Genomic DNA, 22,460 nt, shown 5'->3' with positions numbered 1-22,460 from the left:
AATATACCTGCTACATTATTATTGGAAGTGTGCATTAATTTTAAGAGATTCTTTGGTAAAAATACGGTTTTATTGTGAAAAAATGTTTTCAAAATATTGTCCATCGCTAGCCACTACTTTATTTTCCCATCTTTCTGGTAATAGGTGGATTCTACGTCGAAAGAACGACACATCTTTTGAGGATATCCACAAATCGACCCATTTTTTTGGTATCTTCATAAGAATGAAAGCGCTGCTCAGACAGGCCATGAGTCATCAATCGAAATAGGCGATAATCGGAAAGAGAAGGTAATCTGAAGAATACGGCGGGTATGATAGGACATCCCAGTTAAGCGTTTCTAACGTTTCCTTGACCGGTTTTGTAATGTGACTGAGCGTTGTCGTGCTGAAAAATTTCTTTATCGTGTAATCTCTTTTTCGCGTAGTCTGGCCGTTTTTGCTTCAATGCTCGGCTCAATTGCATCAATTGTTATTGATAGCGTTCCCCAGTGATGGTTTCTTTGGGTTGGAGCAGCTCATAATACACTACACTCAGCTGATCCCACCAAATACACAGCATGAGCTTGGCGCCATGAATATTCGGCTTTGCCGTCGATGTTGATGGTTCGCCTGGCCTGCACCATAATTTTATGCGCTTCGGATTATCGTAGCGTATCCATTTTTCATCACCCGTCACGATACGATGTAAAAAACTCTTTCTTTTGTATCTTTGAAGCAACAATTCAAAGGTCATTTTGCGCTTTTCGACAAGCCTTGGCTTCAATTCATACGGTACCCAATTTTCTTGCTTTTGAATCATTCCAATGGACTTCATACGTCTGGAAATCGTTGATCGATCAACATTTAATGATTCTGCAAGTTCTTTTTGCACTTGACTCGGGTCTTCATCGAGTAAAGCTTCCACTTCAAACTTTTTCAACTGGCCTAGACGGTCCTTGTCTTCCGTGTCAAAATCATCTTTTTTATAGCGTCGAAACCAATACTCACATGTAATTACATTTTTATTTGTTTATAAGTTTCAATACTCACATGTTCAAATCGATGGAATATATATACATATAAGCTTCCGATAACATCGTTGACTTTCAGCAGCACTTTTCTTCGAATGGAAACAAACACGCAAAGCTTCCCGCAAATTGCGTTTTGTTGGCACAAAATTCGACATATTCAATGCCCAAAAAAATAATGTTGTTTACTTCGACAAAATAACACATACTGAAAACTAAAGCCACATGATGGTGCTTTGAAATGAAGGTAGCAACAATATAACCCGATGCGATATAGTACTAGTTACACCATCTTTTGAAAATCCTTTAAAATTAATGCACACTCTTAATACATATATATTTTGACTTGGATATTTCACATTTATTGCGTTTTAATTACGTATTTAATGGCTGCGTTCAGTAGACTCAACAGTTTTGCAACCGTTTTATGATTCGTCTTTCTGATTGGATTATACATACTTTTAGATCTAAACGAATAGTCCTATCTCAGCGAAGAATCATAAAACAATTGTAAAACTGTTGAGTTTGCTGAACGCGACCATTATATCTGATATGAAATGAAACGCAATGTAAATGTAACATAGATACGTATTTAGTATATATTTAGAGCACCAATGAAAGGTGTTATACGGGTAAGTTATTTATGTTATTAATCTGTTTTATCGCTCGACAAGCGCCTTATCCGCGATAGAGCAGTGCTGCTGTTTTTAACAGGATAATGCAACGTCTCGATTATATTGTTATAAATAGGGTTAAGCAGCAGCTGGGTATATAATAAGATAGAATCGAAGTTTATAAATCGCGCGGATAGTTATTTGACGATCAATCGGTTGAAAAATCTCGCAAGGTTTTATTTTTGAGCAATATCAAATCTTATTGGATCAGCATGTCTTCATCGAGGGTATTCATTGGTTTTAATTTAATATTTTATTATTAAACGTTCCGAATACATTTTTCTCTCTCTATTTCGTTCGTAAAATTTTACATAAATGATGACGTCATGTACATTGGTTTCGCGGAATATAACAAATGATGAAGATGACGTCGAGAACGATATTTCCTCGATTCTTTTCGCACGTCATCGGCAATCCTGACGGCGCGTGTGAATCACGGGAAAAAAAGCAGTCGTTTGCGCGGCCGGATTGCGTAAATTGAGTGAGTACCCTGTCACGTTCGAGTCACGTTGCGGTGATTTACATTTACGTTATACCGCAACGCTAGTCAGAAACCGGCTCAGAACGGCCCCATAATATCGAAATTCACTACCAATATTAGTTAAATGATATTCGACTGATCGAAAGCCTGAAGATAACTGCATTTCAGATTTGTTTCATAAAATTAGAATGAAAAAATTACAGACAGAATTTGATTGAACTATGATATTAACTAAGTATAATTAACCTTTTTTTCAATTTTTAAAATTAAAAACTAAAAAGTGTTGTAATACTTTATTAAGCACTATTCTATATCTATAAATGACACATATTACATCGTATTATATTCACCATACTATGGTGGAATTTCTCTTTTTTGTCTATTTTTGTATTGTGGATAGATAATTCTTTAATTTTATTGAGTAGTATTATATCATATATATAAAATATCTAAATAAAATAAATAATAGAGAGGAAAGATTATTTAAAAAATAGCTTATTGCCATTACTCGATTGTTACCCATTGGAAAAAAATTATAACTTCCGTTACTTTTCATCAACTTTCAATGATTTTTTTTTTTAATGGCGTCCAAATTGTCTATGTTGCTATTTAACTAATTTAATCTGAAATATATAATGGTTACGGTTAATCGTTATATAGTCATAATACGGTATCTTCTTTTATTCATTCGCTTATGAATGTTCTATACCTACATGTAATGCATGTGTACAAAGTAACGATTAGTACGTTAATGCTTTTCAAATAATCGCCTGCACAGGAAGTCGTCGGCTAATGAAGATTTTTCGGTGTCCTTTTTTCGGACTTATCACCGTCGTAAAATTTTACGGAAGTAACTGCGAGATGAATTTATATAATTATTTAATATTGTAATTAATTATTATAATAAATAACGATTAATTATATTCATGATCGTTACTTAAAAAATGTATCGCGTGTTACCATTATTATTATTATTAATAAAAAGTATAACATTCTTATCAATGTATTAGTAAGAAAAAAGTAAAGTAGACTGTAAAGTGTAATGCGTTATTTTCTAATCATTTATAATATTGCATAATACATATACACTCACATAAACACAATCGCATGTGATATATGAATATATATTAATGAATGTATGTTATTTTTAAGATTAATATATAAGAATTTAAATCATCTCTTGAAAACTCAAACAGTTTTAAGATGAAAGACACAACTTCGCAAGGACAGTCAGTTTTATCAGTATCGCGCACTTTAGTTATTAAAATACAATTTAATACGCTGTCCTTGCAAGTCGCAAGAAGGCTTCGGTATTATTAATGAGTACAGTATATATCGTCGCATATCACCAATAATACAAATCTTTATGTAACGTATTTTCATATACTTTTGCTATTCATCATGAGTCAAGTATTACAGTTTTTTTATAATTTTCAACTAACAAATTTTAATTGATATGAAAAATAATGATTTAATAATAAATTATTGCAAAAGTAAGAGCGGAATATTTTTCAAAATATAGATCATTATTCGTTATTGAAAATAAATTAAATTATGAGAATAATGATAACAATGAATGATAATATACAGGATGTATTCCTATTTGAACCTTCGGATACAATTATCCTTCAAACTATTTGTTATTCCAAAAAAAGCCTATATAGTTCCACTAAAAAGAAGTAAGGTCTTTGAAATCTCAGAGGCATGTCCACCTAGACAGGCTCCGGTGATCATTAAAAGATGTCTCCCTTGAAACAAAATTAATTTTGGAGATACATTAATTACGCTCGTAGCTTCAAATGTGACACACTATAATATGTATAATTATGTAATTATGCATATTTAATATAATAGCTAATACACGGATATACGGGAATGTATAATGTGGAGTTTGTCTCGTTTTCTAAAAAAAAATAAAATTTCAAGATACTCTTTTACGATACTTCACTTTTCTATTTATTACATATGTCATTCAAATATTCCCAAGATTAACTCTCAATGCAACTTGCTCATTTAACTTTCTTTCAACGTTTAATGATGTGGAGTTTCCTCCGTTAACAATAAGATAATCTAATATCCTTAAAAATCTCTTTGTGAAAACATCATGGATTCTCTGAAGTATTACAACGATACTATCCGCCAAGATTGATCAATTACACTGACTTGACGATTTTATCTGATTGAAATTGACGAAATCCGCAAAATCGTCAGAGTCGACTCTCCGCAACGAGAGAGGTTGTTCAAATTTCTTGAAATGTTGTGACGATTATTTCCGATGAGGCCAAAAAAGCAAAGCTCGGAATCTGCCAACGGCGTCAGCTGATGGCAACCTGTGTTTGCGACAAACTGGACAGGTTCCAAACTATTCACGGACGAGACTTAAAGTGTTCCGCCGTGACGATCAGAATATTACGCTGATTCACCAAACACGTGTGCTCTCATCACGTACATAAGGTATACTTAAAAAATTGTCCTACGCAGCACACAACTCATTGGACATCCTGATTTAGTCTACATGATTTTATTTTAGTCTAAGAAGAAATAAGACGTTTTACGGACACTTACTACAAGATAAGAAAAACACATCTGTTTCTTTCAGAAAACAAAGAGTCTTTTTATTCCCTGAAAATCTCATGTTTTCAAAGTAAATCGTACATTTCCTTTCTATTGGAATAGCTCCTTTCGTTTCCTAAGAAGTGTTTTTCGTTTTACTGCATAAAACGTATTTTGTGTTTACGGATGCCGCTTCTACGAATTAGTCATGCAAGCTGTCCACGTTTCGTCTCGAAGCGATCCAAGCAAAGAGCGAATCCATCAAGAAACTACAAGATGCACTTGGATAGAAACGATTATGAAACGATTTGGAGAATCTTACGAAGCGGGAGATGTCTCTCTCTGTAGCGACTCCCTTTTCATGCAATCCTTTTTGCTCTGAGTCGAACTCACAAAGGTGGCATTGAACTTGAAAGGACAACGGGTTCTTCTCTTCTTTCGCGAGAGAAGTCGGGAAAAAATGTGACTTGGCCTTCGTCGGGAGACCGTCCTCCTCAACCGAACGAGTTTGCTTCGAATCAGTTCACTTTCCGTTTTCGCCAATCTCTTTCTAGCTACCAAGACCTCGTAGAATGATCCCGACGAAACGCTTTACAGATAACTTTTATATTTCTTTCTATATTGTAATATCAGCTTACTGGAAAAAATGATTTGATTGAAAACAGACAAGCCAGAACATTCTGATTAAACCAATCCGAATTCTGACAATCTTAATTATATTTTTTATTGATTTAATCAGAATCTTCTGGTCCATTTTCAATCAAATCATTTCTCTCAGTGCTTAATTATTACTTTAAACTTCGTAGATTCTTACATGACTGAGATACTAAGTTTCTAAATTCTTAACTTTTAATAATAATCTATCAAAGTGATTCTTTAAAAGCAAATCCTCGAAATGGAGCTCCATGATGAAAGTAAATGAGATCTCTTTGACAGCACAATTTTATTTAGTTTTGTATAAAAATTAATTTAGAGATTTGATATTCGTACAAAAAGTAATGGATGAACGTTTTTTATTGAACGTTTCGATAAATTCATTTTTAATTAAATGTGATCGAATTTTTAATTTGATTAAAATTATCAAAATTTTCTATTACTTTTTGAATGGACAATCCAATCATTTTGATGAAAAAACTTTGATATTTTTAGCGAGATATGTTTAAAATTTTGAATACAATGATTTTAAACATGAGGATCTTTAGATTCTTAAATGTCCTTACTCCTGAACACTTCGAATGTTGAATTTGAATGGATTAATAAAAGAAAAATTCATTTTTATCTCGAACAAGGACAAAATAATGAAACAATGTCTGTTTGTTCCAGATCCGCCTACCGGTAGTATCTACATGATAGGTGGGGTGCTGATCGCTATGGTTCTGGTGGGCGTCTTGATCGTCTTGCTCGCTGTAACGATCAGGTAAGTGCCACTTCATCATGTACTGTCTTCCGACGTTGACGTTATTATGAACAATCTCATAACAGTCTCATCCATCTATTAATGGTTATTAAAATCCGTCTTCAAGCTATTCTGATATGAATCCTGAACAAAATTCATGATTATCGATATCTTATTTTGATCGTTTCGTCCTAGTTTGATGCCTTTCATAACTGTCTCGAAAAAATATGTCGTTATACATATATTAAAATAATGATCGATACAGAATGAAATCATTAATTTTGAAATATTATCAAATACAAAAATATCTCTTTTCTTATTGCAGATAAAATAAATAAAGTACGGTTTAAATAAAGTGCGGTGAATACCGAATGATGTCATTACCTAGATAGCACAGAATATTTATGATAAATATTTATTACTATATTCATTTCTTTGAATGTTATATAAATATTTCATATAAAGCTTTATTCGAAATGTTGTCAATATAAATAAATCTCAAATAAATTTTTAGTAAGTATTTTGTACTTGAATTATAATTAAGTATTTTCATAACATTTATTACAACATTTCTAATAAATATTTCATAATATTTATAATAAATGTTTATGAACAGCGCAATCCAAAACCACAAAAATACTTAAAATAAGTCTTATAAATATTTACAAAATATTTAAAATAAATCATATAAATATTTACAAATATGTATTTTGTAATATTCTATAAATATTATGTGCTATCTGGACAATAAATGTTTATTCATATTTGTAGTAAATATTTTGTGAAAGATGATGTTTCAATTCACATTTAAAAAAAAGATTACTAATATTAGTTAAGTTTGGAGCATTTGACGTTGTGTTAAATATGGAAAACAAGAATAAAAGTATTATGCTGTTTTATTTATTACTGTTTTTATTTGATTGAATCCTCTTCCATATTCAAAACAGAACTCAAGCATTTTTAGTGGTTTTTTTAATATACATGTCATCTTTTACAAAATATTTACTATAAATAAACACTTATTATATATATAGTATATTATTTGATATATTTATCATATAAAAAAAGCAGGATATTATTGATTAATTTAAAACTAGAAATATCGGCCTATTAGTGACAACTTAGAAAAAAATTTTCAAAATTATTAATATTTTTTTTAATTGTTATACTAATTTAAAATACCATCACAAACCATCTCTCTTAGTTTTTCTTTGTGAAATTAATTTTTATTAACAAACAGTCTTATCAACAACTATGTGTTTCAGTTTATCAGCACCTGTTTTTTAGATTATTATAGGTTAGGTTATTAATAGCGTTAATTAAGTAATTCGCATTAGCGCAAGTGTGATGGTACAGCCTCGTGAATGACGTTAAATGCACACTACTTAAATGCACTCGGAAAAATACTAGTGGAACAAGAATAGCGTGAATGGAATAATTTCGCATGACGGACACACAATTAATAGCGGCCGCCTAACTAGCATCAATGAATTACGCGCTGAAAATCATTAATTAAGGCCAAATGTCTCTTGAACCCTCCCCTCTCTCTCTCTCTCTCTCCTCACTTAATAGCAATGTCGATTAAGCACAACGCTTGTAAAAAGCAATGCATCCTAAATTAGAAAATTATTAAGAAATAAATCTAACAAAATGAAAATTTCCTGAAAATCTTCTTGATAAGAACGATAAAGACCTAACTTAATTTAGAAAATATTTATAAAAATATAAAAGCAGTAAGTAATAATTAATAAGATAATAATATCAATTACTGTCTTATATATACTATATACATATATGAATTGTAACACAAATATTATCGAAATTACTGAAAATATACATTGTTAATTAAAATTAGAAAAAAAAACAAAAATTAATTCATTAAAATTCTAAAATTTCGCGCTTATTAACAAATATGTTTAAAGAACACATTTGTTTATTTAACGTATTTAATATTATAATATAATACGATTTTTATTATATTCTTGAAAATATGCAGATTTCTCTTCACGATATATTTACTTATCTTTTTACAGTTCTTAAAATAATGAAAAGATGTGATAATGTAAAAAACACTTACAGAAAACAGAAGTATATATTATATTTTTAAGAAAGAAGGCAGAGATACGCAAAGAAGCGGAATAAAAAAAACAAGAATTCGAAGCCAGAGAGCAACCGTTTATCCGTCTGTCCTCTGTCGCGTGGCATTAGCTCATCTGGACAGAAAACTAAAACAACACGTGTATATACTATATAAACGGAAATAGAGATGAAGGTAACGATCGTGAAACGCTCGCATTTTCCGTTCGGATGTTCCTTCCCAGAACGTCGCGTTGTCATCACGAGACACCGTCGAGACGATGCTGTTTCGTCTGTTGTAGCAGAACGACATTATAGGCCTTTCCTAAGACGACTCTCTTCTTAGAATGCTATCTCAATTAAAATATTTTAGGAATTATACATTTAATTGAAAAAAAAATTGTTAATTAAAAATTTATTTATATTTTGCATTAATTTAAATAAAATTATGAAAATGAAGCTAGTATAAACTAATATATAATTGTAAGTAAATTATTAAAAATTACAAAATTTGCATCTCAGGATTTTAAATATGCTTTTCTCAAAATTATGTTTTTGAAAAAGACGGTCATGATAACTGAAATAATCTTATGAATGTTTTTATAAATATTTATGAATATTGTGTGCTATCTAGAAAAAAGCTCTGTTTTATCTTATCTAGTTTCACTAAAAATAAAATTGTTTAAAATTTTCTCTGTGAATAAAATATGACGAGTATAAAGTAAAAGATGCTTATTTTATCTCACAATCAGATAATTTATCGAAAATAACATTTTGATAAAATGTCCACATTTAGATGAAAATATGAAGTACAATGATTGTTTAGGACGCTTTCTTAATAATAATCTTAGGATTATTATTATTTTAATATCTTTGTTAAAAAGATTATTATAAAAGTTAAAAAGTTAATTAATTTCAACTTAACTTGATTCGATTAGAAATTCTTAACTTAACTCTCTTTTTAACTTAATTTAGTTATATTTTATCGGTCACTATATTAACTTTTAATTTAACTTTTTGAAGTCAATTTCCAAACACAATGTGAAAGAATAATGAGCGTAATTTAGTAATTTTATCTTTTATATTGTACAATCGTTAGTTGTAAACAAAAATAATCAGTGATATTTTAATGAATATGCTGTGAGAAAGAAAAATACGAAAATTTAATGTAAAAAGGTAAAATTTTTTACATTGTTCGTTCAGATTAATTTAATTTTTAATTTTTTAATTATTTTTTATTAACTTAACTTCTAATTCTATTAATTTTATTATGATTAATTTATATTTTAACTAAGTTAAATTTTCAAGACTGTTATCTTTTATTGTTATTTTAATTTTAAAAAAATGTGTGTGTGTTAACTTACTCATCTTAAAAAAGTGTTACAAAAAATTTTCCAGTTTTTGTTAAAAGGAATTTTTTATTATCAGATTATCACGTGTAGCATGTATTTTAGTACATATATTTGCTTTTTGATCAAATTAAAATTATGAGAACAATTATATATTAAATTCAATACAATTAAGAAATAAAATAATCACAAATTTTTTGTTTTTTTTATCGATTTTTTATACTTAAATCGTATGTCTTGGACAATTGCCTAAATCTCAAGACGCTTCTATTCTCGCTGACGCGCGACGCGACGTTAAAAGCTCAAGGATTTTCACATACGCAAAAAACGTTTTTTTCTTGTTTTGAAATAAAGATTAAAAATTAAACTTTTTTTTCTTGTTTTACAATAAAAATCTTAATCTTTATTTTTTAAGAGTTTATTATCGGACAAATAAGGTGAACAGCTATATAAATTACAGAAAAATATAAAATAAAAATATCTGTTATTATTTGTATTGTTATAATTTTGGCAAATAATTACTTAATATTGTTATTTTCCCAGAAAATTTAAATCAACAAAACATATTCTCAAGATTTTCTTAGGAAAAAATCTGGCACTGAGAGAAATATTTTGTCAATAATATTTCATTTCTTCTTGCTTTAACCTGTTTTATAATAACTTCTATGTTACACATTTTTTAAAAGACATTCATTTACAAAATAACAAAATAATAAAATTATAAGTAATTATATCGATATCAATGTGCCATTACTAAAATTTTTTAGCATATTAAAAACGAGCGAGCGAGCATGAAAAACAAAATACATTAAGCAATTAAAAATATAATAAAAAATTTTTTGTGAAGGGGTGGAATTTGTATAAAATTAATAATCAAAATCAGTACATTAACTATTTAATTTTTTTTATTTACTTCATACAAGACAATTCGTATTATAGATATATAATGTAAATTGTAAATAAAGCAATACATATCAAATAAAGTGATGCTTGTAATGCATTTTTTAACAAGTAATAAAGTAATTTTCTGTTATGGTTTCTTTTCTTCAAGATGTAGGAAAAAGGATAGGTTTTTTCGTTCGCGTTCATTCCCGCGTTCTCGGTTTTTCCTGAGTTTTCTCCTGAACTTTTTCCTTCTTTTAAAACAAAATACAAAAAATTTATGGATAAGAATAATCTTATTGGTTACAAGAAGTCAAACAAAATTTCGAAATTTCGTATCTAGGATATTTTTGTTTATAAATTGCGCACCGTTAACAGCATTTGACTCCTTGTAGCCAATAAGATTATTTTTACCCATTAATTTTTTATATTTAGTTTTGAACATAAAGGAGTGTTTAATTAAATTTTTTTGATTTTTGATTATTGTTATTCTCTTATAACATTAATGATGGTAAATATTTAATTACCTGATTTCGTACTACAGTTTCTTCTTGTCATTTTTGCTTTTCTGGTATACTCTATATTGTAATTTTGATATAATTTCGTATGTATGTGAGAGTTTTGATAATTTATAAATTAAATAATCTATAATCTGTCGCATTTATGTCTCACTAAACATTATTTCTATACCGTTATAAAGTAGAAGCATCAACACAGGGACAAAGTATTTTTTCAAGCAATCTATAGATTTTCTTCACATCGAGAGATTCAATATTCCTTTTTCTGTGATATCGTTGTTTGTGCTAAATCCGATCGTGTGATTCATCTGTTTTATCGCACCTGTGTGTGGTAGACGCCGATAATCAATTAATAATAGATTCTCAAATCTACATCTTGATAATAAATCATCTTGCGTAAACTCGCTCTAAGAATCGGGATCTCCTATCTGCGCTGTCATGTACGAGAATAGATTTCAAAATAAGTGAAGAACCGCCAAGATTATGCGGGATGTAACTAGAATAATGTAACAAACTTCGGGGCTAAACTCCTCACACCATGAAGAAAAGTTCATATGAACATATATCTGCAAATCTACTATTACTGAGATATAATTCAACATGCGCTTATTAATAGGAAAAAATAAAAAAGTCATATTTTTTATTATTTAATATTATTTATTTTCAATTTTTTATTACAATAAATGTTTAATATAATAAATGTTTCCCATTTGATTTATGTTCGGACACATCGAATTGTAACATGAAATATGAGGTTGTTATTACCTTATTTTCCTGTTACCTTGTATATATTTAATAGATTTTCTTCAGGTCTCTTTTTCTGTTTCATTTAACCCGGTTTTATCTTCAAAGCTTGAATGTCAAGTCTTTTTTTTTTGCGTTCTCTTAAGTTTATTTTAGACGATATTAATTTGCGTCTGACTTTATTTGACAAAATTTTAATTTATGATTTTTATTTTTAATTTTGCTGCTTATTATTATGTATGTGTGTATTTTAATATATTTATGCTTTATGGATCCACAAACAAAATAGCTATTTTATTTGTATCATTAAAAAAAAACATTATTTGAAAATTTAGCAGTTATACCATTTGATAAAGAAAAATTTCAGCTTGAAGAATCTGTTTGTTTTAATTGCGATAATTTTTAACGAAATTATGAGAATCAAAATGCTCCTTTTGTTTAATCCGCAATATCTCACAATCAGTAAAACATTTTTAGGAACATTTTAAAAATATGATTTTGTAGGAGAAATGATAAGCTTTCATAAAAATTTTGCAAATTTTTTTAGCCACATGACAGGCCCACAAAATGAGAAGAAAATTTTCTATTTTATTCAGCTCTACAACAGTAGTTTTCTATGTGTAAAAATTACAAAACTCATAAGATACAGGAACTTTTAAAGTAAAAATTAAGTTGTAAAACTTTTTTAAATTTAAATTTTGTTAATTTTTGAAAAAAGTGTAGCTGCTTAATTTTTAAAGTTCGTAGATCTACAGCTCTATTTTGTTTCGATTCGATACTATTATTATTCAGTTGTTCTTCATATTTTGCACGTAAAATTTGAATTAAAATACTATTTTACATTCTGCGATGCGAATAAATGAAATGAACTTAATTTTTTACGGTCATTTAATTTTACCTATTCCGTTTAATTTAAATTGAATCCAATTTCATGCACTTAAAGTTAAACGCATTATGCCATTGTTTAAATTTTATTTTGCTCTTTTACATCCTATTCTATCCAACATGACTTGAGGAGTTCTGATAATAAAGGCAGCTTAAACAATTGCGTATGATTTACAGATGAGGACTTTACCATTATTGTTAGGTTAGGATAAGTGTTACGCGTCTAACATGGACGAGCTCTATATTATATGTCGAAGTAATAACTAAAGACGTTTTTCTTTCACTGTTCTTCTTCACTGTCCTTCTCAGTCGCTGTTGCATAATCGCAGACATAGCAGTCTCTAAATTATTGTTTTCTATCGCAGTCTGATATAAGTTTTTCACGATTTAATGCCTGTTTTCACCAACGTAGATTAACTTTAATCTCAGTTTAACTTACTGTTCATCTTTTTCTAATATTGAGAACTAGAAAAAGATGGAAAGCAAGTCCAACCGAGATTAAAATTAATCTACATTGGTGGAAATGGGTATAAGGCCGAAATCAAACAACTCATTGCAGATTGAGATTGAAAATTGACTAATAAAAATAATGGAAGTTAAAATTTTTTTATCCTTATTAGTTAAATTTCAATTTTTAATCTTCATTTTCAATCTTCAATGAGTAGTCAGATTCCAGCCTAAGACAAAATCTCTCTCTCTCTCTCTCTCTCTCTCTCTCTCTCTCTCTCTCTCTCTCTCTCTCTGTCTTTTCGTAATTACTTTGTCGCTTATTTGTTGATTTCCTTGAATTGAACTCGATTTAAATTTTATACAATAAAATTTTATATCCGGTTTAATTTTGTCTTGTTTGAATTAATAAAGTTGAATATATTTTCTGTTATGAATAATTATGAGAATTGATTTTATTTATTAATTTAATAATTCTCCTTAATTTTTGCTACTTGATATTAATTATTTCATCGAATGTGCATAGATTATATTTCAATTGAAATATTAATTTAATGTAATTGTGTTATTTAAGTTAAAAATTTCATACACTTTGTTTCGTTTTATTAACTACAAAATAATAAGTTTGTAATGTGTAAATTTGTACGATAAAATTTTATTTTAAGAATAATATTAATTTGATCTTTAATTTTTTAAATCTAATTTCTTTTCATTCCATTTGAGAATAAGGCATTAAATTAATTCGAAGAAATATTTAATAAATAAAATTTTATTATAATTTACAAATCAATGACCGTACATTTAAAAATCATATTGATATATTGCAAAACATATAATAATTTTAAATAACAAAAACTGTCAAATATAAACTTGGAGAAAAAAGGACATTACGAGTCAAGCGCAGATAACTTTAAGCAAATGCTAATATAAAATTAGTAAATAATATAACACACAATATTTACAAAATATTTTTAATACAATAATTAATAATGAACTTTCCCTCCTCATAATTTCAATAAAATGAAGAAAATTTAATTCGACTAGGTAGGAGTCATCGCGGTAAGAAGAGCGCAAAATTTATAAAAAAATATTTAATAAAACACAAGATACGTAATTACATCGACGTTAGATATTTCCGGACGTTTCGACTATACATTTTAGCCATCCTCAGCAGAACATTAACACTAAGTATCAAAGTATCCGACAGGAAGCACAATTCTCGACCAAAGAAGTTTCCATGCTTGTTGATAATGAAATTATGTTATCAAGCGAATCCAAGGAAAAAAAAAAAGAGATTAAAAACATTTTTAGGATTTATTTTTAATATTTTGTGAATATTTTTTTTTTTCTGATCTTAGGTTGCGCAGATGTTTATTACAAATGTTATGAAATATTTATTGCATATATTCTATAGTAGATGCTATAAAATACTTAACAACACATTATAATCTAAAAAATATTTATCCATGTTTAGCATAAATATTATATAAAATATTTATTCTATAAAACGTTTTCGAATAAAGTTTATACAAAATATAAGCCTAAAATATTCGTATAATATTTCAAAGAACGAACAGTAATAAATATTTACGAATATTCGTCATAAATATGCTCTGCTGTCTGGAAAACACCGAGTAAAGAGAGAAAAAAAACAAAAGGAACATATTAGAAATTACGACAAAACGAGAGGCCATGGTCGCCGCTGTCGCGTCGCGTCGTCGTCGGTTACATGTCACGATTACGTGATATATAGACGTAAGTCCGCCTGGTCGGCCTTCCGGCGCGACAACTGTGACAACGGGTGCGTGCGAGTCCGTTCCGTGGTCGCGCGGCGAGCGGGCGGGCGCCGTATACCGTTTGAATTTCGCCGCGGCGTCGATTGGCCGTCAGTATGCGACGCGCGCCAATCGCGGCCGCGCTCGCGCGTGACGTCACCGGGTGGTATAAGAGACGGTCATGCATCGTTCGTCGATTCAGATGCGCGCTAGTTTGCGAGAACGATGAACGGACGGAGGTAGTCGTGTTAGGAGCTACGGCCTTTCGGCAGTGAGACACGACGCCCTGTGCGCCGTTTCTTCGAATTCACAGCCACGTGCGCGTGATAGGTGAATTGAAAGAAGAGATAGGGGAAAAAATAATAGTCCTTTCGGGTGCCAAGGATTCACACGAAGCTAGTCAGTGCGAATATCGTACGCAAGTGTAAATGATGGTATTCTTAGCCGCGAGTGAGGGACACAAGTCGACGAAGGGAGAGAGAGAGAGAGTATTGGAAGTGGTTAGTAAAGTCGTTTGACAGAGCTAGGCGGAAATAGGGATTGTGTGTGCGATGGAGACGGAGAGTAACCTAGAAAGAAGGTCGACGTGTTAGTAAAATTCTTGACGGGAAGAGACGCATTGGTGGGAGAGAGAGAGAGAGAGACAGATAGACTTTGTCCGCATTTATCTTCGCTGCAAAGACACACGAGAGTATCAGTTTAAAACCTCCGAGTCGACCGACCGACCGATGGCTAATTACCACGTTCAGGAAAATCAAGAGAGACACGGAGAGAAATCGTTTCTCGGACGTGAAGAAAGACAGCTGATCCGACGACAGCTCCACGCGTCGTGTAATTTGTAAAATAAAAGCGCGCGCGCGAGAGAGAGAGAGAGAGAAGAGATACAGACTGAGAGAGGAAAGAATCTGCGTCCACTTTTTTCCTCGTATTTTAGAATTGCCAGGAATCCCAAGTCACGCACTCAAGGGAATTCCAATTTATCCATTAGTCGGAATCCTTGACAATTCGAATGGAAACGCACGTCACCGCACTCCGAAGAACCGTGCGTCGGTTTTGCTTGCGTAACTTGGAGTTCTCGGAATTTCGAAGCTCTCGTTTTTCAAAGCCTACGTAAACTTGATCTCTCAGGTGTGTGAAATCCGCGTGAATTCTGACTCGAGGGTTTACCGGGTCCGACTTCGAAATCTTAAGTAAGACTTTCCTTCGATTCATCTCGGGGAGGGGAGGGACCGAGTACCCCGCGGAGAGCTGAAAGAGTAAATTTCAACGGGCTGCCAGGAACGCGGTCGCGAAGACAAAAACAAGTTTCGCGAGGCTGTACCAAAAGTGCAGGAAGATGGTTGGGAGCAACGGAACTATGATCGCGATTCGCCTTGTTCGCAGCAAGCTGCGAAAGCGCGAGGACCATCACTCGAACGTAGATGCGGTGCACCCCGAAGCGACGGTGGTGCAGACGGCGACGTCGCTCGCGACGATTGGGACCCCGATGACGCATCCGGACGGTTGCTGCACGCAGATGTCCACGACCACCATGTCGACCGACCTCGGGAACAGCGTTTGCGACGAGCATGTATTCGCGACAACGGTGACGCCGTCCGCCAATCCAGTCGATCCGTTCGCGTGGCAATTCCCGCCCCCGTACCCACCCCCTCACGTGTCGCCGGCGCAATACACATTGTACAACGATCAGGTTGGTACACACCTTGTATGTAGTACGTACATTTTGTATTTTATATCGACGGTGCTCAACTGTTGTTTCTGCTCGTTATCGAAGAACCGTCGTTCTCTCATGGGAAAACGAGAGAAGATAGAAAAAAGAAATTCGAGGATCCCCTAAATGCGCGTTATGTTGGATTGGAGGAAAAGTTCTACGGTATTTTATTAGCTCAAAGTTGTATATTGTACATTTAAAAAATTAACAATTATATCGTTCGATGAAGCAAAGTCTCAGCTTGAAAAAAACAATGATTTTTGACGGAGTTATAAGCAATTAAAACCAAAATGTTTTTTACTTAACTCACGAATAATTCAGAAAGAAAAAATCGTAGGAATATTCTTTTAAAACAGATTTTTAGGAAAAACTTCAAGCTTTTACGTTAGATAGTCGAAAATTTTATAGTTTTAAGCTATAACAAAAACCGCAGAATTTTTCCTCCAACCCTAATGTTTTACGCATATTTTCTCGGAATATTAAACATAACATTTTAAGAATGTTTTACTAAAATTATATAATATTAAATAATATTCTTAAAATATTAATGAATGGTTATGATATATTCTTGATGTAATATTATATGATTATTTAAAAGTTACATTATTTACTGTATATTGCATGAACGTTAAAAAGTATTATAACATTCACTTTAATTTGTAAAACTGTTTTACCGGTTCAGTTTGGATATACTTTTAAAGACTGAAAATGATTTTGAATTGCAGTTGTAGAACTGGATATGTACATAAATCATATCAAAATGTTATTTAAAGCACATGACCTATAAGATTTTTTCGTTACTGGATTGTGAATACAAATTGCACTATAATATAAAAATAATTAATAAATATTTTAATATCTCAGGGATATCAAAGGAAATATATAAGAATATTATATAAGTGGACATATAACGTTCACAGAATATTAAAAAATATTGTAATAGCTTATATTAATTTTTTAATATTTATATAATATTGTAGGAATATTTTGCACTCTTATAGGGTTGGAACAATTTTTTCCCAATTTTTTATCTTTATTAACGGTAATATTTATATACTTATTAATCACTTTATTATGACTTTTTCCAAATTTAAAATTATTTTTATATATGTTATCAAAAGCAATAAAATAATGACTGAAAGCGCTTAAACATTAATTATCTATAGAGGATTGCGAAATTCTTATTGTGCCTTATTCTTCATCTAGATCAGAATTATTTGATTTCAAATTTTAACATAAATTAGGTACATAAAAATAATATACATTTATTCATAACACTGAAAAAGGTAAATCAAATCGACTTCAATGTTGACATAACTACAGCAGAATTGATTGCATCCGAATCTGTGAGAGAGATATACAAAAGTGATCAAAATGTTTTTTCGCTAGAATTATTTTAATATCTCTCAAATATCTGTCCGTGATAGCAGTAATACAGAAAAGAATTTATTCAAATATATATTTGTTCGTGCCCCATAAAGTGCAATTAGTTTAAGTCATTGACATAAAGTTTATTCTTAATCGCTTCTCGCGATCTGTCAGTCGATCTAACCATTGCAATGGCTAACCGACTAACCGGTGGAGCCAGTATGACTAGATTTTACTGGTTTATCCCTGCTACGTTGTCCAACGACTCGAGGACGCACGGTATATCGATCAGTGCCACCCGAAAAAAGATTCGCGGTGTAGAAAGTGGTAAACGCAATCGCCATTCTGTAAGGATAATTTTCCTCACGAGGAAAAAGGACAATAGTGAACCTTACGACTTGTTCCCTCTTTTTCCTTCTCAGTGATGACACAACGGCTAATAACTTCGTGTGTGTGATCCTCGGTATAATAAAAAAACTTAGATTATTCCTTAAATAAAAAATTAAAGGGTAAACTGTTCATCTCGAAACTAATTGAATGAGACTTGTGTTCAAAATTTGTTAACATATATCTAAACAAGCACAAATCTTAATTTTCTCTAAAACCACACAGTTTTATTTATATAGTCGAAATACCTTTTGTCAGCATTGAATAAAAGTGGAAATTCTGTTATCATATTTCTAGAATTTCGTAAATTGCTTTAAAAAAAGAGTCGATAAGCTGAATAATTTGCCAGCTGTTTGATTTGTCTTTTTTTGTACACCCTCTATAGGACTCGGAAAAAATAAGAAGTCCGTCAATCGATAGTCGGGACAGTGACCCGCGGTCATCGCGGTTTCACGCTACTTTGTGGACGATCGATTATTCCCGCCGTTAAAACGGCAATCGCTGATTGGTTGCAGCTGCGATGCGCCTCTTACCACTCAACCTAACGTGAAGAAGTGGGTTCGATCGCGACGAATGGAATGACAATTTTTTTTTTTTTTTTTTCCATAATTCGTTCGACCTCGTCAACATTAAGCCCATTCTACAATCGCGTAAATGTAATTGTAAGTGGCTGTAGTTGTAAGAATTGACTAATCACAGTCGAACATTTTTTTGACTGTAATTGGTTAATTCGTACAACTACAACCATTTACAATTACGCTTGCACAATTGTAGAATGGGCTTTATGTAAAAATGTGACAGAACATTAAAAGCCGCAGGCACAGACTTTTGCATAACGCATAATAATAATGCATAGTGCATAAGAGAATCAGCCAAATTCTTCTCTTCTGTGAAGTGGAAGGAAAAAAAGGATTGATATAGATTCGCTTGTACACTACGCGTTATGTATTTTGCAAAAGTCTATGTTGCGGCCTTAAAGCTATTTTTTTTTTAAGAAAATTGTTCTCATCACAATTAGGTCACGTCATAATTTATCGAATTTACGAGGGAGAAGCTCATGAATTACTATAATTAGGAAAATTAAGTTTTTATTTAGAAAGGTATTATTAGAAGACGGTTTTAGATAGATCGCTTGAAATAATCGTCGCTTTTAATAATTTTACTGCAGGTATTCGGTGAATTCGAATCGATCGTGTAATTCTTTTTAGTGTCTCTAATTGCCACTGAATTAAGAAATATATTTCTGCTATATTAACATGATATTGAATGCAAAATTAAAAGTGTTGTGCGCATTTCATCACGTTTAATTAGTAATAAATGTAATAACAATTTTTATAATGTCACGACGACATGGATTAATTTTCGACTATATATAGTTTAGTGATAAAATTACCACGTGAGATATAATAAAGCCACGGAACGTATGTATAAATACATCGGCGAAATGGGTGCAGCTTGCTTCTCCGGTCTGGCACTAAATTTAGCATCACCGGTGGGCGTCTACCTACCTACCTATCTACCTACCGCCGCTTACTAGCCTGGTCCCGAATAGGGTGTAGCTGTCGAGGCTCACGAAATACACCATTCCTTCGTTTACGAGATTGGCAGGATGTTGGAATCACCGCGATTCTAGTCTCAATTCACAACTTCTCAAAAGTTGTTTATATTGCGAAAAACGATTTTAAAAGACAATACGTTAAATAAATTTATATACGTTCCGACTCTAGTTCGAGCCATTTTCAGCACTAAACTTAAAAATGGTGTTATCGCAAAAATTTGATTCCTTTGGCCTTGTATATTACGTTATTTTCTTGTTTTATTGTATCGCCTCCGAAGACGAGTCATTTTCTCGAGATGAAATTCGAAAATTGCCTGAGAGATGGGAAAAAATAGTAGCCAGCGATGGACAGTACTTTAATTAATCTGTTCATTCGTTTTGTTTTGAAATAAATGCATTTTGGAACATAAAAAACGGACCGAACTAATTTATACATCTAATATCAATTATAAAAGAGTCTATGATTTATAAGTTTAATTATTATTGATAACTTATTGGTTTATTTTATGTATAGATTAATGGTGAATGTATAAATCAGGGTCTTTCTGATTTTACAGGATACCCTTGTACATGCTTTGCCGTCGGACCGGTCTGGATTTGCGAAGGGCTTCCGCAAGAACCTTGGTGGACGCTGGCGTCGATTAGTGAAGCGTAAAGCAGAGACAGATACCTGTGCCATTCCCCCCGAGCTGAAGGATCAGCTGAAAACTATTTACGTCTATTGACGGCCAAAAGCCTGTCCCCGAAAGCCTGAAAATCCCGAAAAAGAATTTGAAAATTATCGATAGAAGCACAATGAGTGTCGGTAAAAGCAAGAAGAGGCTCTAGTCAAGATAATCGAGAAAGAACGTGAAAAGGATTGAAATGAAAAGAGGGATTAAGAAAGACGTTAAGAGAGTTAACAAAGATGGATGACGGAAACATAAAAGGAGCTGACACAAAGATGAAAGAAGCATTTGGGAAGCATATAAAAGGACCAAAGTCTAAAAGAGGCGTAAGAAATTTCGGGGAAGGAATAGGCATGGATACGAGAACTGATCTGGCCAATAGTCGACATATCAAAAAGTGTGCCTGAAGAGGATGCAACGAAGTGCCTTCTTTTATTCCACAAGCGCCTTCTCATGAGACTGATACTGCAAAGAAACCGCGACGAGTGCGAACATGGGTGCGACAAAGCGAGTTACCTCGTAGCTTCTGCGTAAATGGTTTTGCGCAATTAAGAGTCGACAAATCGCCGTATTTCGGATAGTTTAACTAGCATTAGTGCGTCGACTGGACTTATGGTAGATACAAGCGGCGTGCGATCGATTGCATTCGGCCAATTGTCGGGACAAAAATCTGATTCTTTATCTTCTAATTAATCCTGATTGAATCTCAATTTTTACAACTTTGACGAATTCGAAATCACAATCTCGAGGAGAAATTTAATCGTAAAACTAAATTATTATTTATGAGAAAAGAAAAACAGCGTATAAGTACATTTTCCTACTAAAGTGCAAACTAGTTGTATGCTGAATGGGAAGACTTACAGCTGCTGTGTTGGTGTTATCGTGCATCATATCACGCTCTTCAGCAGCACAACGGAACTGGCAACAGTTCGTACTTTGTCCAGCTATAAGTATACAAAGCGTCGTTCGAAGCTAAAGTAGATCAGACGTTGTAATTTTAAAAAGGTCCTCTTTGAATATGATTTTGTATTGAAAACGAACGAACGAGCTTGATTCACTTTGGCTTGATATTTATGCATACATAAATTTTCTTCTTAGGCAGATATCTCCCGATCTATCTTGTACGAATGAAATCGATCGCTTGCTGTCTCACTCCCGTAATTGGTTTCGAGGCCGCCGACGTCAAACCGTGTAAATAAAATGTAGCGATCTCTCTGGACAAAAGTCCGCGGGATATATTCAACGAATGGGCTTTCGTGTTCCTAAAAATCCTCAGGGGTCTAAAGGAGGTTCTAGGATTCGTGAATCTGAAGAACCTCTCGCCGTCAGAACGGAATGCGGCGCCTCGAAATAATAAAATAGATCAATTTAAAATTATTCAACTACTACGACGGCTCATATTGAGTCCGCTTTATTGTAACGCTGACGTGATATTTCACTTGTGTGCTTGCGTTGACCCTTTGACTGCTATTTAATACGTATTCGACGAATAAAATATTATAAAGTATTACGACTGTTTGAAAGTCGTCGCATTCTTAAAGAAAATTTTGAAACCTACTTATGATAAGCAATTATTTAATTATATGATATTATGTGATAATATTTGATACAGTAATTTAACAATTGTGGATTATTCTTGAAAATTATTGAAATAAATGTTGGTATCTTTTATTGATTTTTAAAAATTATAAGATGTTCATTCTAATAATTTTATTTACAAACATCGATTGTATTTGGATGAATTATCGGTTAAAGGGTTATGTGCATAGTAACGCTATGAAAGGAGCTTCTCGCGTCAGTGATTAATTAGTTTAAGAAAATTAGTTAAAGAAATCGACGGAGAAATGTGACATTCGGTCATTGGAGAAGGTCTGCAGATTTGGTTAAAATTATTGATCTTAAGACAAAAAGCACAAAATTTGATTTTTACCAAAGATAAATAAGAATTGTGATTTTGTTTTTATTGCTAGAAATTCTAGAA

General features: G+C 31.9%; 1 protein-coding gene across 2 annotated transcripts in view; it reads left to right on the top strand.

Moving 5' to 3' along the window:
• Window positions 1-22,028, top strand: part of LOC108780501 (uncharacterized) — a 92,757-nt gene extending 70,729 nt beyond the window's left edge. For both annotated transcript variants that reach the window (XM_018548249.1, XM_018548248.1), the window contains 3 exons: window positions 6,039-6,132; window positions 16,171-16,477; window positions 20,369-22,028. In XM_018548249.1, coding sequence (XP_018403751.1) covers window positions 6,039-6,132; window positions 16,171-16,477; window positions 20,369-20,536 — 569 coding nt within the window. In that variant the 3' untranslated portion in view covers window positions 20,537-22,028. The remainder of the gene's footprint in view (window positions 1-6,038; window positions 6,133-16,170; window positions 16,478-20,368) is intronic.
• Window positions 22,029-22,460: the final 432 nt, after the last annotated feature.

Source organism: Cyphomyrmex costatus, unplaced genomic scaffold, assembly GCF_001594065.2.
Source record: "Cyphomyrmex costatus isolate MS0001 unplaced genomic scaffold, Ccosl1.0 scaffold70, whole genome shotgun sequence".
NCBI classification, from domain to species: Eukaryota; Metazoa; Arthropoda; class Insecta; order Hymenoptera; family Formicidae; genus Cyphomyrmex; species Cyphomyrmex costatus.
The sequence above is the reverse complement of the archived record's forward strand: the minus strand, read 5'-3'. Positions and strand labels throughout refer to the sequence as shown.